Source organism: Mercenaria mercenaria, chromosome 15 (assembly GCF_021730395.1).
Source record: "Mercenaria mercenaria strain notata chromosome 15, MADL_Memer_1, whole genome shotgun sequence".
NCBI lineage: Eukaryota > Metazoa > Mollusca > Bivalvia > Venerida > Veneridae > Mercenaria > Mercenaria mercenaria.
In genome coordinates, this window is record NC_069375.1 from 48,353,382 (window position 1) to 48,367,528 (window position 14,147).

Consider the following 14,147-nt stretch of genomic DNA (forward strand, 5'->3'; position numbering starts at 1 on the left):
CAATATACGCACGACTTGTTAAAAACAACGTGATTAATGACTACAGTAACGAAAAACTACATCAACTTAGTAGCAGTCAATTAAGTTGAAATAGGTGATTTATTTCATTGTGATGAGTTTATTATTCAGTGGGTGAAGACAAAGGATCAATTACGCGTGCGTGAACTCAGTTGACGATAATTGTTGAAAATGCGCACGTAAGTCTTTTTTTATGATGTTTCTCACCTTGTATGGTTCAAACTATTTACCATTGATTTTGTTTAAAGTTCATGGAACATGTTTATCAGGTAAGAAAACACACGTTTAGCTTTTACAACGGGAGAATGCGGCTCGCTAAGTTCTTGGTGGAGATGAAAGACAGAAATGGATGCTTCTTTAATCGTTTTCTCTTCATTTAACACAATTTCTTCCTTAAATACTGATGACTGGGATTATGGGGGGAAAATCATAATGCAAATCGTAATTATGATTTGTCGCCCGCTTCATATTGCAATAAAAGGTGAAGCTGTAATACAGGCACTTCCTTTTTAGGAAAAGTTACATATTAAGGTAGTTCTGCATGCTTTGGTATATTTTTCTACAATTTAGAACTTTATTTAAACCATGACTTTTCAAAACTTCAAAATGTACTTAAAGAATTAGGCAAATGATAAAGATACGGTCGTGTGCTTGATTTTCTGCTAGATTGATTTGAAAAGATTTGGACCCCACACACGTTTTCATAATGGGAGAGTCCGTAGGAAAATAACAACTTTGATGACATTTTAGCAAATAGAATTTTTTCTACAATGTTGTGTTTAATGGAACTTCGCATGTTTTTAGTTAGCATATGGATAATAATATGGTGAACTACAATGTATAGATCCGTGTGCTTGTTTTTTACATATTTAACCACGATAAAAGACATCATTTGGAATTATCTAACGTATCAAACATTTTAATTTCATACTTTATCTCTAAAAAGGTAGTAACGTTGCCGTTTTTATAATTTTTCTCAAAGATTGCCACTTATTCTTAAAATGATCTTTGTTTGCTTATGTCTAGTCCAGGTTTTGTTCCGTGTTATCCGGATAAATGACGCTACGCCATTACTTTCGGTTAATTAAACGCGCGGTACTACCTTAAGGTAATTATTACAGTAAAATCCTATCGTTTAACCGTCTCAGCGAGGCAAGTTGGCAAAGTTAGGCTCAAAAGAATGAAGCGACGACGATGATGACTTTTCAAACATTGACTAAAACGATTATACGCTACCACCAGGCATTCATCGAATCTCTTTAAACAGACTGCATCTTTTATCATCGGACTTTAGCTATGATGTGCCACAGGCGCTGCACATCAGTCCGAAAACGAATGAACCAACTATTGTTTTAGGTATTTCCCGGACAAAGAACATAGTACAAATGAGAAGGAAACCTTGAGAATTATTGAAGATATAGTTATGGCTCTTGTGCAGTGCACCTTTCCTAGTGATATCTATCGATACCTATCTGTGTATGATATCTAAGCTTTATATATATTTCTTCAATATATTTTGTAGACTGCTCCTCACAAGGAACTGATAGACGTGATGGGCGGACAAACCAGTAATTATATGTTTATCACTTTGAGTAACATAGACATTTCAATCATATTATAAGGTGTACCTAAAGAACTGCTTCGTTTCGGTATTTCTGGTCCAAGTTTGGCAAAATGTATTTCCTGCTAACAAATACCGGGAGTTTAATTATGTTTCTTCTTATGCTTTATTACCCTACCATTAATAAATAATTTAATTTGATATTGCATTTGCAAACTGTAAAATTAACATACGCCCATTCACTACAAATAAATCTAACTCCCTTTAAGTATGCATTTCGAAATTAACGAGAACGGTGTAAAACTTGTTAATTTTGTTAACGTATACTAATGTTTATCTCAACAGGTTATTAACATATTTCTGTTGGTTTTTTATTTTTTCGATGCGTTAGTTTTTTTTGCGGTTCTTTTGACGTCAGTCTTGTTATTGTGTTTCAAGGGTCTTTAAAGTACAAATAAGTAACCGACTTTCAAGTATGGAATCTTAGCAATGATACGTTAACAATAACTCATAGTTAATACACTTTTAAACATTCGACTTTAAGCCTTTTGCATGTAAAACAAAATATTTTATTCTTGAAGCGTGGACTTTTACGAAGCAAACAGAAGAAGACTAAGTTGAACTAGTCTGTTAATGAGAGGCATTGATTGTTATACTACAGTCACACATACGGCGCGGATAGCCACGTCAAGCCACGGATAGAAACGTAGTAATCCGTATCGATCCGTATCTGAGCCGTACCTTAAAGTAGTAATCCGTATCGATCCGTATCTGAGCCGTACCTTAAAGTAGTAATCCGTACCTATCCGTACCAATCCTGTCATGAACAAACGTAGTAATCCGTTTTGATCCGTACCTGAGCCGTACCTCAAAGTAATGATCCGTATCAATCCGTACCAACACTTGGTCAAAACGTATTCAAGACTTATCCCAAACATGCAAGTTTCTCTAACTTTTGAGCATGCACAAAAGTTTGAGCGATCCTTAGCCATTTGAGCGTGACTTAGGTCAAACTTATTCATCCGTAGTTAAACGTTCTAAAACGTAGTTATCCGTACTGAAACTTATCCTTTCGTATTGATCCGTAGCTGAACGTAGTTATCCGAGTCTGCTCGTACTTATACCCCAGTCACAGATACGGCGCGGAAAGCTACGTCTAGCCACGGATAAAAACGTAGTAATCCGTATCTATCCGTATTGAAACGTACCTGAGACGTACCTCAAAGTAGTAATCCGTATCAGTTCGTACCAATCCGTACGGCTCAGGTACGGATCGATACGGGTTACTACGTTTCTATCCGTAGCTAGACGTAGCTATTTGCGCCGTATGTGTGACTGTGGTATTAAGCTTAAATCAACGTATTTCACCGCAGACCAGTCCATATGCCGGGCAAGATGCCAGGAGCAGTAAAACGTAGTTCAACGTAGTACTTATCCACGTTTTTTTTGTTCCCCGTTTCTCACCCATTTCCCGTATTAGACGTGCAGCTCATTAACGCTCCGGCTCCACAGACCAATCCAATCCGTGACCAATATTATCCGCATCGTACCTCAACCCACGGACATATCCGTATGTGTGACTGTAGCTTAATGTACATCGCACTTCGCGCCCCATAACTGGAACCTGTTCAAGCGAAACTCAACCAAAATGTTACTTTGAACGAAATAACTTGAATTATATTACAACAAAGAGCTCAGCTAAAGGAGTAATATATCTACAAACATCACGTGACACCTTCAGACCAGTGTTAGAAAGGTTGACCTAAGATCTTTTTCAGAAAATATTTGAAAACAAGCAAAACAATGACCTACTTAATTAGATTACTTATATATGAATAGTTAACGAGGTTGGCAACACCATTAATCTCCCTAGTACCAGCTTTAGTGGACTTCTCATGATTAGAATAGTATCAATGTTTCCATTTTGAGAAAGGAGATGTAATTTTTATGTTCTTAATTTTTTACGGTATACATAGCCGGCGAACCCCCATTTCATTCCCCAGCATCGGATAAATTGAAACACTATCACACGAATATGAATCCACAGGATTGAAATAATCACACCGCTGTATAATACTACGGAGCTCCTTTACAGTCGCCTGATGCAATTATAATTCTTTTGTTGTGAAGGAAAATAAACTTCTATTTAAAGATATTCAATAAATTATAAAAAGATTTCGAGGTAACATGGTGCTTATGTCAAAACTCGGGTGTGTACCACTAACTGTATTTTTCAGTAGTTAACCGTTCTCATTTAATTAAAATAATTTGTTCAAAATAAACTACATTATACAACCTGAAACTATAAACCTACATTTATGCATGATTAAAATTTATGCGTTGAATAATAATTTTGCTTTTAATATCTTATCCAAATAAAAATCATGGTCTTATGAATTTAAATTGGAAAGAACAACATTGAATGTTTGACAAATGATACAATACATTTTTGTACCAGAAAGTATTATTTTAATCCTTTGTTTATCGCATAAACTTTGTGGTTTTTCCTACTCTTATCATTTGATAATACCTGCAATTAATATTTTCTGAACATGTCTCCATATAATGACAGTGTATATCTTCACCGATACGCCGAATGGCAGCAATACAACGTGGCCGAATCTATCATGCTTACGACAATGACATAAAGTGTTACAGTTTGTGCATGTGCGTTGCATGACAGTCATATTACAGCCGCAAAAGTTTACGTACTTGCAGGAATTTCAACATAACTTGGAACAAATGACCCCAGTATTTCGTGTTCAAGAATCATATTGCTACCAGTGTCAAGATTTGCTATATATTTATATTTTTTATACATTCTTAAGTTCACGCCGCTGGAGACCGGGTCCGGCGATCGCACTTACTAAGGTAAGAAAATACCTTTAAACTGGCCTGTAAAGTTACGTTTTCATTTGTGCACGTGTACACCTACTTGAAATATTTTCCTCTGTATTTGAGTAACCACCTGTTCAGTGAAGAGTCAGAAAAAAAGTATAGTTATAAACAGGTACAGTTACAAGGTTGTCAACGTATACATTTACCTTAATTAATAACCGGACAAATGAAGCAGGCGTTTATTGTTATATGTAAGCTTTGACGCTACACGCTCTCTTACACATGCACGTATGACTTTGCAACCCATCATTTATCAAGAGTAAAAGCAAAGTTTTGTGCAAAATAACTTATGTAATCTATTTATAAGTGTTTGCCACTAACAGTTTATATGTCCCGCTATATGTCTCTTCTTATTTATCATTGTTGACACTTTTTATTTTCCATTTGTATTCTTATGTAAATTTATTTCATTTTAAATTCATACATCAACAACATTACAATTTTTTATTAAAATATTGACTTTGTGCTGCCTTTTCACTTGTTCCCTGTTCCTATGTAACATACATTGGTGATAGTCTCGTGTCCAGTGCGCAAGAGCCATGTCGTAACCCCAACATTTAAGTTCACCGGTGTATCTGCATGACACAGTCATGATTTTTTTCGTTGCGGCCTTCGTGACTTGCAGTGCACTGTACAACGTCATGATGTTATCAAACTAAATTGCTTTGCTTGATAACTTTTAATCGATATCTATAGATATACAAAAGATTTATGTAACAGTCTTGCTACTAAGATGAAAAATTTCATTTTTTTTCACTCTGTGCAACGCTAAGTGAAATGATGACGCGTTCATCCTGAATAACACGGTTTCAATTTTAGGTGTCGGTCAGTATAATTATCTAGAAAGTACAGTCAAACTGCGCTCGAACTCGAAAGGCCGGTCAAGATTTGTTCGAGCCATCGGAAGTTCCAGAGAGCTAGCTGAGCTTCAAGAGTCATATTATATATAAGGTCGTACTTAACGGAGTGATATAGCTCAGTAGGCAGAGCGTCGGTCTACGGATCGCGGGGTCGTGAGTTCGATCCTCGGGCGGGGCGTATGTTCTCTGTGACTATTTGATAAACAACATTGTGTCTGAAATCATTAGTCCTCCACCTCTGATTCATGTGGGGAAGTTGGCAGTTACTTGCGGAGAACAGGTTTGTACTGGTACAGAATCCAGGAACACTGGTTAGGTTAACTGCCCGCCGTTACATGACTGAAATACTGTTGAAAAACGGCGTTAAACCCAAAACAAACAAACAAACAAACAAATAACGGAGTGATACCCTATACCGTTCAGATATCCTGCATATCGTAATATGTATGTTAATAAAGTAAAAAGTACACAAAACGCTGTATCAGTTTTTGTTGTTTTTTATACATTTTTATTCTAATCCATACATTTATAAACACAAAATATTTTATGAATTTGCTTAACATGTGTAACAGTCATACTCTTTAAATACATGTATAAATGTATCATGCAAGACAATCAGTTCGAGCGAAAAGAGGTATTTGAGCAATTGGAGTTCGATGGAATAAAGCTAGACTGTACTTGGGTATGTCTAAATAAATAGAATTAGTTTGTCTATCAGTAATATATAAGTAAATAAATAAAATAAAACATTCCGATAATATTTTAATTTTTAAAAAGTTACAGAAAGAGTTTCGTCTGACTTATACAGCTGTATGTTTCTGCATGTTACATTAACAAATGTGGTTTTAGGGCGTAATTGATTTAAGTCTACAAGCCAAAGAAAGATTTCTGGTTACAAGCTTTTTCTCTTGCATGTAATATACAACTGCCGAATTCATGCAAGTTTGTTCTCTTGTTTGATGTTCAACGCTTCAGATGATTTTCATCCTAAATGCAGCATTCTCGGAGTAGATAAGAAAGTTATGGCCGAAACGAAAATAGGTTTCCTGTTCGTGTTTGGTTGATTCACAGAAAATAATTTTGTTTCCATCAGCTGTTTCAGTCACTTGGTCATGGTTTTCTTTTGTTTCGAATTACATCCCGTTTATACCACTTTTTTTCATTGTTTTCAAATCATATTGCGCCGACCATCTCTTTTCAAAGATATTTCTTGTTGTTCGTTATGTGGTTATAGAAACATAAAAAGTGACGCCATTTCTTCCTCAACACTTGTGCACCAGTTTGCAGCAATTTGACAGAACAAACGGTCATGCTGTAATAGATATGAACAATTAAGAAATATTAGGGAACCACTACCTGGCCTAGTATACAGAAATTAAATAATTTAATGTCAACGAAAAGTAAAAGGAAAATACTGAATATAGCAAAATTTGTCAAAGAGTATATTTCTTTCAGGAAAAACTACATTGACATTTTAATTATTTCTTAATATCATGCACTTGTGTTATTTGTGTTCTATAATCTTGTAATTGTATTTTATTCTGTGTCTGTTTTATAGCCTATTTTATTGTCGCGTCCCCTAATGTACAGCCCCCAAAGCCAGGGCAAAGGGATCGTAAGTTCTCGTCTGGGATGGGCTGCAATGCACAAAAAAAGGCACAGACCTTATAGAATTGTGCAAAAAGTTGCACAAAAACCACAACACGAGACTTGCTTCTTTCACTGTTGTTATACTGTCTGAAGTGCGCATTCAGTTCCATATTTCAATACACGTACACAATACAAAGAATGATACATTAAACAATATTATACATTCATTACCTGCATTGCACAAAAAAGGCAAAGAACTTTAAGAATTGTGCAAAAAGTTGCACAAAAACCACAACACGAGACTTGCGTCTTTCACTTATGTTATTTTGTCTGAAGTACGCATGCGCTGGTGAAGCATGGCGGGAATAAAACCCAAGAGGCCCGTCACCAAAATATAAGCAGGTAAATGAATGTATTGATGTTGCGTGAAATGAATCAACAGTTAGAATGACTGATTAAATGAATGGATGATAGATGAATGAATAACTGACTGTATTTATGTTATGACTTACAAAGTGGGACTTCTAAATATATGAATATTGGAATAGGAATTTCTACAGGATGTCTATTATATATGAAGCCATAAACAACATAGTACAGAAATACAATTACAAGTATAAGGACATTACAAAACATGTACACAATTATTAGACATAATTACATGAATCAGACATAAGGACCATAAAACATATTGACTATAAGACATAAATAGACATAATGACTATAAGACATAAATAGACATAATGACATGAATCAGACATAATGACCCGTAGACATAAAATAAACATAATTCAGACACATTCACCTTGTGACATTATTACTATATTACAGTGTGTCTTTGCCATAGTTTATTATGAATGTAAATGGCCAAAGGCAATTTTATTGTCGATATGCCAATAAATTTGAAACCTTGAATTCATACAACTTAATTAAACTACCATTTAGAAACAAAAACATACATATACCTATATAATGTTAATATTGAAACCAAGATCAGTCATCTACTTTTCCATCAGATCGAAATTAAGCATTAAATTTTAACTTGTCATGTTGTAAATCTGCTGAGAAAAGTTGAAATCTTAAAGTTTCTGATACGACAATTTCCGAACAAAGTTAAGCGTGTCAACCCAATATTTATCACAAAAAAGTAGAAATTTAAAAGTGCTAATTTCATCTTATCGCAAAATGGTCGCGTCATGAACTTCAACCTTCCATGTTTTCGACTTTTCACGGTACATTTACAGAACGACAAGTTGATTTAATATTTAATTTCAAGTTTTTGCGTGTCTACATCTATCCGGTTGAGAAGTCGACGTTGGAAACAGGATTCCATATTTTGAAGTGCAAAAAATTAACAAAAACTATACGCGGGAACGAATATATATCTTCTAAGAGAGCTTTTAAATGTAATGCGTTTTACTATATCACGAAATCCAAATTACACTGCTGCGATCTGGCATTACTACTAAACTGGCTTTGAGGTTTACTTCGCCAAAATATAACCAACCGATTATCTCATTATATTTTTTCTACCATAATGCTAAACATCCATCCAAATCGACTTTTAGAGTTTCGTCTGTGGCACTCTCAAGTAAAACACTTCTCATATACATTTACATCATAAATATGGTCACGCCTAATACAATGTTATGCTAGACGATCATTGCATTCAATAAAGGTTTTTCTCATATGTACATTCAGCAATACTGAGGCGAAGTTACATAACACTTAATGCTGTGGGTGGCCCGGTGGTCTAGTGGTAATATACTTTACTATCAATAAAGTCCGGGATTCGAATCCCAATCCGGGCAATAGAAATCTCTGAGACGGTCTAGAGTGTCTTTCACCCAACTTAAATGTCAGGTAGGAGGACCATGAAAGAACCAGGTCGTTCATGCAAAAAGAGCTAGGCTAAATTAGTCTGACTGGCATGTTTGTAAAAAAAATTATTTCTCTGTTCTGGGAGCTTGTCTCGCTTTAAATCCCAAATGTGGACTCTCTGTGTTTGTACCGGTAGAACCCTGAGTGGCAGCCTTTGTATGTAAAGTACTCTTGAATGTGTTGGTCAGGAAAAAGGTGCTATAATAATCTGGACTAATATGATATTATATAATATTACATAATAAAATATAATGTGTGTTGATGTAATTTGATTTAATGTGATGTGAGGTGACGTGATGGGACGTAATGTAATGTTATGTAATGTCCATTTGCTTGAAAGAAGAACTTCATTTTAACATGAAGAGCCAATAGTTTTCATCGAAAGTATTACAAATAAAGTGACACAAGACACATGTATATCGTTTTTATTTATAAATTCTTTAAGACAATATTTTAGAAGCATAGAACACAACCTAGCAAAACAAAACCGGACTCGGTTTGACTGAGTCTGTTCACTAGAGGTAAAGATACAATGTAGACTCTAGTCAACATGCATATAATGTTATATTAAAAATGAATTTCCTTGAAAAACAATTCCTTACCGCATATATCTAGGTCTCGTTTCCAAGTACGTTCGTTTTAAATTACGGTATTAACAAATCATATTTTGGTAGATATTTTAAACACTGAGCAACGACAGTTTCATTCGTTTTCCAAAGGCCACAATTAGATGTATCTAAAACTTCAAAAACATCAACAACAGTAAAAAAGTCAGCAACAACAACAAAAACAATACATTGGCAGAGATGCCAAATCATAAGTCGTTTTCACCTAAAACTTTCAATAAAGTGTTTTTTATTAAAGGCAATGGTTGTTTTATCTTTGCTAACTGATACTCCAAAAATAATTACTGTCTGCAAAATGCATTTTCCCTTGTGACCTTAGTAATAAAATGGATGTAATTAGTTTTTATGTTTTCCCGGTGATCCGGTTTCTCTATATTCTCTCGTCTGTTTTCAAGGTACGAATTTGCATGATGATCCCACTTGTCAGGAAGGTCACTGATATGGATTTTTACAGCAGTAATCGTTGCTGCACTCGAACCCAGGTTTACAGAAAGGCTCCCCAGGGTTAAGGTTACATACCCCACCCCTTATCCAACCGGCGGGACACAACGGAAGACGGCAGCAGTTACCACCAATGCATTCGTAGCCATCTTTGCAACCTTTTTTACTGCTACATACGGGTCCAATAGAACCCCCTGGACAGAAAGTTGACCGACAGCAGAAACTGTTATTTATACATTCATAGCCCTCTGGGCATATTTCCTGACCCGGTAGCAAATTACATGAATCGCCTTCTATCCATCCTGACGGGCAGACTGGATCCCGGCAGCATCTTTTAGTGTTCTTTACCTTTACACATGTGTAACCCGGCTTGCATATGTTGTTCGGACAGTCTGGTCCCCAAACTTTCGAGATGCACTCTAAAGATCATCAAGAAAATAAATAAAGAGTTCATTGCAACTAAGTATTATGTATATAAATATTTTGAGCACCAAAAACAAAGGCATGATCAAGTAGCGGAAAAATCAACATTCACTAACACAGATCTGGTCGCTTTGCTAAACATTGAAATCGTAAAAATCGTTCATCGATTCATCCTGCTTAACTTATTTTTTATTTTTCTATTTTCTTTCATATTTTGTTAGATGTCATTGTGGTGTAGTTTAGTTTCTTTCGAAGTTCACCTTCAGTTTCACAAAATGTTTGATCAGTCACCTTTCAGCATAGAGCCAATGGTAGAAGTAAGATGGTCTCAAAATAAGGCAATACTAACCATAAAGAGAAACTTATTTTGTCGTTAGATTTCTCGTAATATGATTAATATTTTCTAGCAGAGAGCGTTTCAAAATTTAAGTTGTAATTTAAGTTTGTACGGACAATTATTGTCTTAGCCTCAAAAGGGTTTACCCTCAATACCTTAACAACAAATATAATTAGTAGTGACACTTTGAGTAACAGATGAGAACAGAACAGAAATATTTATATTTCATTTTCATAACAGAAACTGAAGAAGTAATCCCAAGGTAACAACAGTTTTGGGATGTTATGTTGCAAAAAGTTCAAAATTACAAGACATTTATGAATTCTTGTTCCTTCCAAATTTCCATGTGACATAAAAGTAGGTTGTTTTGTGTTCGTTTTACCAAAGTTCCTGTTTTTGTTAATTTATGACATACTTACTTTTTCCACATTTAGGTTTTTTCCTCCGACCTTGAGAATCTGCAAAAGATAAATACGATTTCATTAATATAACCTGATATTGCCAACTAAGTAACTTAGTTTTTTCTAATGCTTATATTTCAGTTTGATTGTCATATCTTTATTGTAAATGGTATAGAGTTATCTTAAGATCAGTTCCCCTTTAATACCGCCTCGGTAGCATAATGGTAGAGCGTCCGCTTCGAGTGCGGGAGGTCGTGGGTTCGATCCCCGGCCGCGTCATACCAAAGACGTAAAAAACGGTACTACCAGCTTCCTCGCTTGGCGCTCAGCATTGAGAGGGTAGTGCTAGGACTGGTCAGCCCGGTGTCAGTAAAATGTGACTGGGTGGGGTATCATGTCACGTGTCTATGGCGTGATATTCCAGTGAGGCAACACTATAAAGTTGGGCATTGTACTCACTGCTACAAGTAGACACCGTCGTTTATATGACTGAAAAATTGTTAAAAAAGACGTTAAACCTTAACACACACGCACGCACGCACGCACGCACACACAGTTCCCCTTTATATTAAAAAAATAACAACATGGTAACTCCAAATATATTCCCATGGGGGCCGACTTCAGTAAAAATCCAAATAATGTAGTTATTAATGAACATTTTATTTCTTGCAATTAAAGCCATTTTACAATATAAACAGCGAAACAACTGGATGCTTGACCTGGGGATGCAAGAAAGAAATCTAAATAGCGAGCGAGGTTTCAAACCCGACGTTATGAGGGGTAAGTGATAAGTCAGAGACATTAACCACTCGGCCACGGCGCCGGCGCTTCCCCAACTCCTCATGCTAGGTTAATCATCAGTGACCTTTAATATGTTGTTGTTGTAAGCAAGAAGAAGGTTTACGATATTTGCCACAGACTTGATTAATCTATCTCAATCTGTCACAGAAATTGCCATTCGAGTAAATTGCGAAAACGATTTACATCAGAAAGTTTTGACAATACAACTGCGAAGATTATTATTTATCTTTTGTTTAGTTTAAGATGGATAAAAAAAGGTCATTTTTGTTGATCAATGTTGTTAAAATAATAAAGTAGAAACCACGGGTCGCCTAACACGACATAAACGAAAATATTTTAGACTTGGCGTGATTGAGCCTGTTCATGAACGGTTGTGGAAATGCAAGCTAACCATTATTATGCTGGACACGACTGATTCGGCTGTGCGACCAGTGTAGATCATGATCCGCCTGCACATCCGTGCAGTCTGATCATGATTGGCACTCTTCGCCATTCAGTCAGTATCTTTTTGGTAAGCACCCCTTTTAACAGTCAATGGTATAATCCAAATTGAAAGATGGACAAGTTCATTATAGAAATTTAGCAGGGTAAGCGTTAAATGAACAAAGTCATTTCAGAAATCACAACAGTGAATCTTTTAGGCTGGAAAAAAAGAACTGATATATATCAGCTAGTTATAAATGTTAAAATATTAACGTGTCTGAAGTTTATATGTGCTCTTGTCTTTTTTATGATCTTGATAATTACGTTGTTTGTTTTTAAAGTTATCAAATATCCTTTTCATATAACCGAATGTGTTGAGTTGCATATTTGTGTTTATTTTATTCTTACGATTATTTATATTTATCAATAAATCTACGAAAAACATGAAGAATCGTAATACAAATGTATGTACATACCTTGAGTAAGAAATATAGCAATAATGACAACAATTGTTAGTTTAAACATGGCTGACATCCTGCAAATGTAGCTAAGAAAAGTGATATAGAAAGGTTATTATGTATGTATTTATATTCAAATGGTTCGGTTGTTTTGTGTTTAACTTAGATATATACTCAACGTTAAAAGTTTGGTAAAACAGAAGCTCTTTTGTATTTTTTTCGGAACTGGAATGGCCCCTAAATCTAATTAAAACATATCTATTATACAACCCTTGCATAAAAACGATTGTGGCGCCTCTTACAGCCTAAACAGTAACCTTGGAGCAAGAACTACACCTACAACTAGTGAAAGATTCTTACACTTATCTATAAAATCGTCACGGAGATCATACGGACATCGAACTCTCGATATCTCGATTTGTAGTCTTGTGTTTGAGCTACTGAGCTTTCCCGGTAGACACAAATTGTTAATAACCATCTTTGAAGTTAAACAGATTTCCATAAAAAATATTAGACGTAAAAGTAGTGTTCGAAACACATGTATTTTGTTTTACTGGACATCTTGCTATATAGAAATTGTAGATATGTAAACACTTGGGTAAATGCACAAATGTTTTTGTGTACAAAATTCTATTGACCTACAAGTTCCTACTGAATCAGTCTCATGCAATTTGTACAAGGAAAAAAGAAACAAGTTCCCCATATTAAAGGCATTAAGTGTACATATATACTATGCATGTATAAATATCAGTTTATTTACGTACTTTCACATTTTTATCATAAACACTAAACCGGATGCATTTGAACGTAAACTTAAATGACGTAGATGTAATAAATTTAATTCATTTCTCATGTTTCAGCCGCTTTGCATAGGTATTTAATTTTATTTCCGTGTTAAGTAGGGACTTTACATGGAAATATTTTGTTTTTCTTAAGTAAGACAAGTTATCTCGCATCAGTCTAAATGGTATGTAAATTACATTATGTAAATTAGACGTGCGAGGAGACGCATAAACGACATCGATTGAATGTGAAAATTTGATTTTTTCAAATATCTATTCATAGTATCGTTAGAATGCAAGTCATTTAAAAGCAACAGCCATTCTGCAGTCCATTTCATAATCAGACAAGTCTATTAATATAATATCATTGCCAAGAATTAAATTTTATAAAATTACCTATTTCCTAGTGAAACGTCCGTGCGTATGTTGAAACTCGCCAAATATCATTTGGATTCTTCACATTGTTGCTTATTTCAATATCATTTTTTCGATTTTTTGCATCAAACCTATCTATTGCCAAAATTCAACTTAAAAGGACAGGAACGTTGATTGTTTAACACTTAATACACAAAATTTCTACCACGTATAACAAATTTCCGGCATTACTGTATGTTTTCCGGATAAATGATGTTACGCCGCCACTTCCA

At 35.0% G+C, this 14,147-nt stretch overlaps 1 protein-coding gene across 1 annotated transcript; it reads right to left on the reverse strand.

Annotated features, from left to right (window-relative positions):
• Positions 1-9,217: 9,217 nt before the first annotated feature.
• LOC123552216 (uncharacterized protein C35A5.10-like) lies at positions 9,218-12,869 on the reverse strand. Its single transcript, XM_045341700.2, has 3 exons — positions 12,737-12,869; positions 11,055-11,093; positions 9,218-10,294 (listed from the first exon to the last, which is right to left on the reverse strand). The coding sequence occupies exons 1-3, from the start codon at positions 12,792-12,794 to the stop codon at positions 9,867-9,869; spliced, it is 525 nt and encodes a 174-aa protein (XP_045197635.2). The 5' UTR covers positions 12,795-12,869; the 3' UTR covers positions 9,218-9,866.
• Between the last annotated feature and the right edge of the window lie 1,278 nt (positions 12,870-14,147).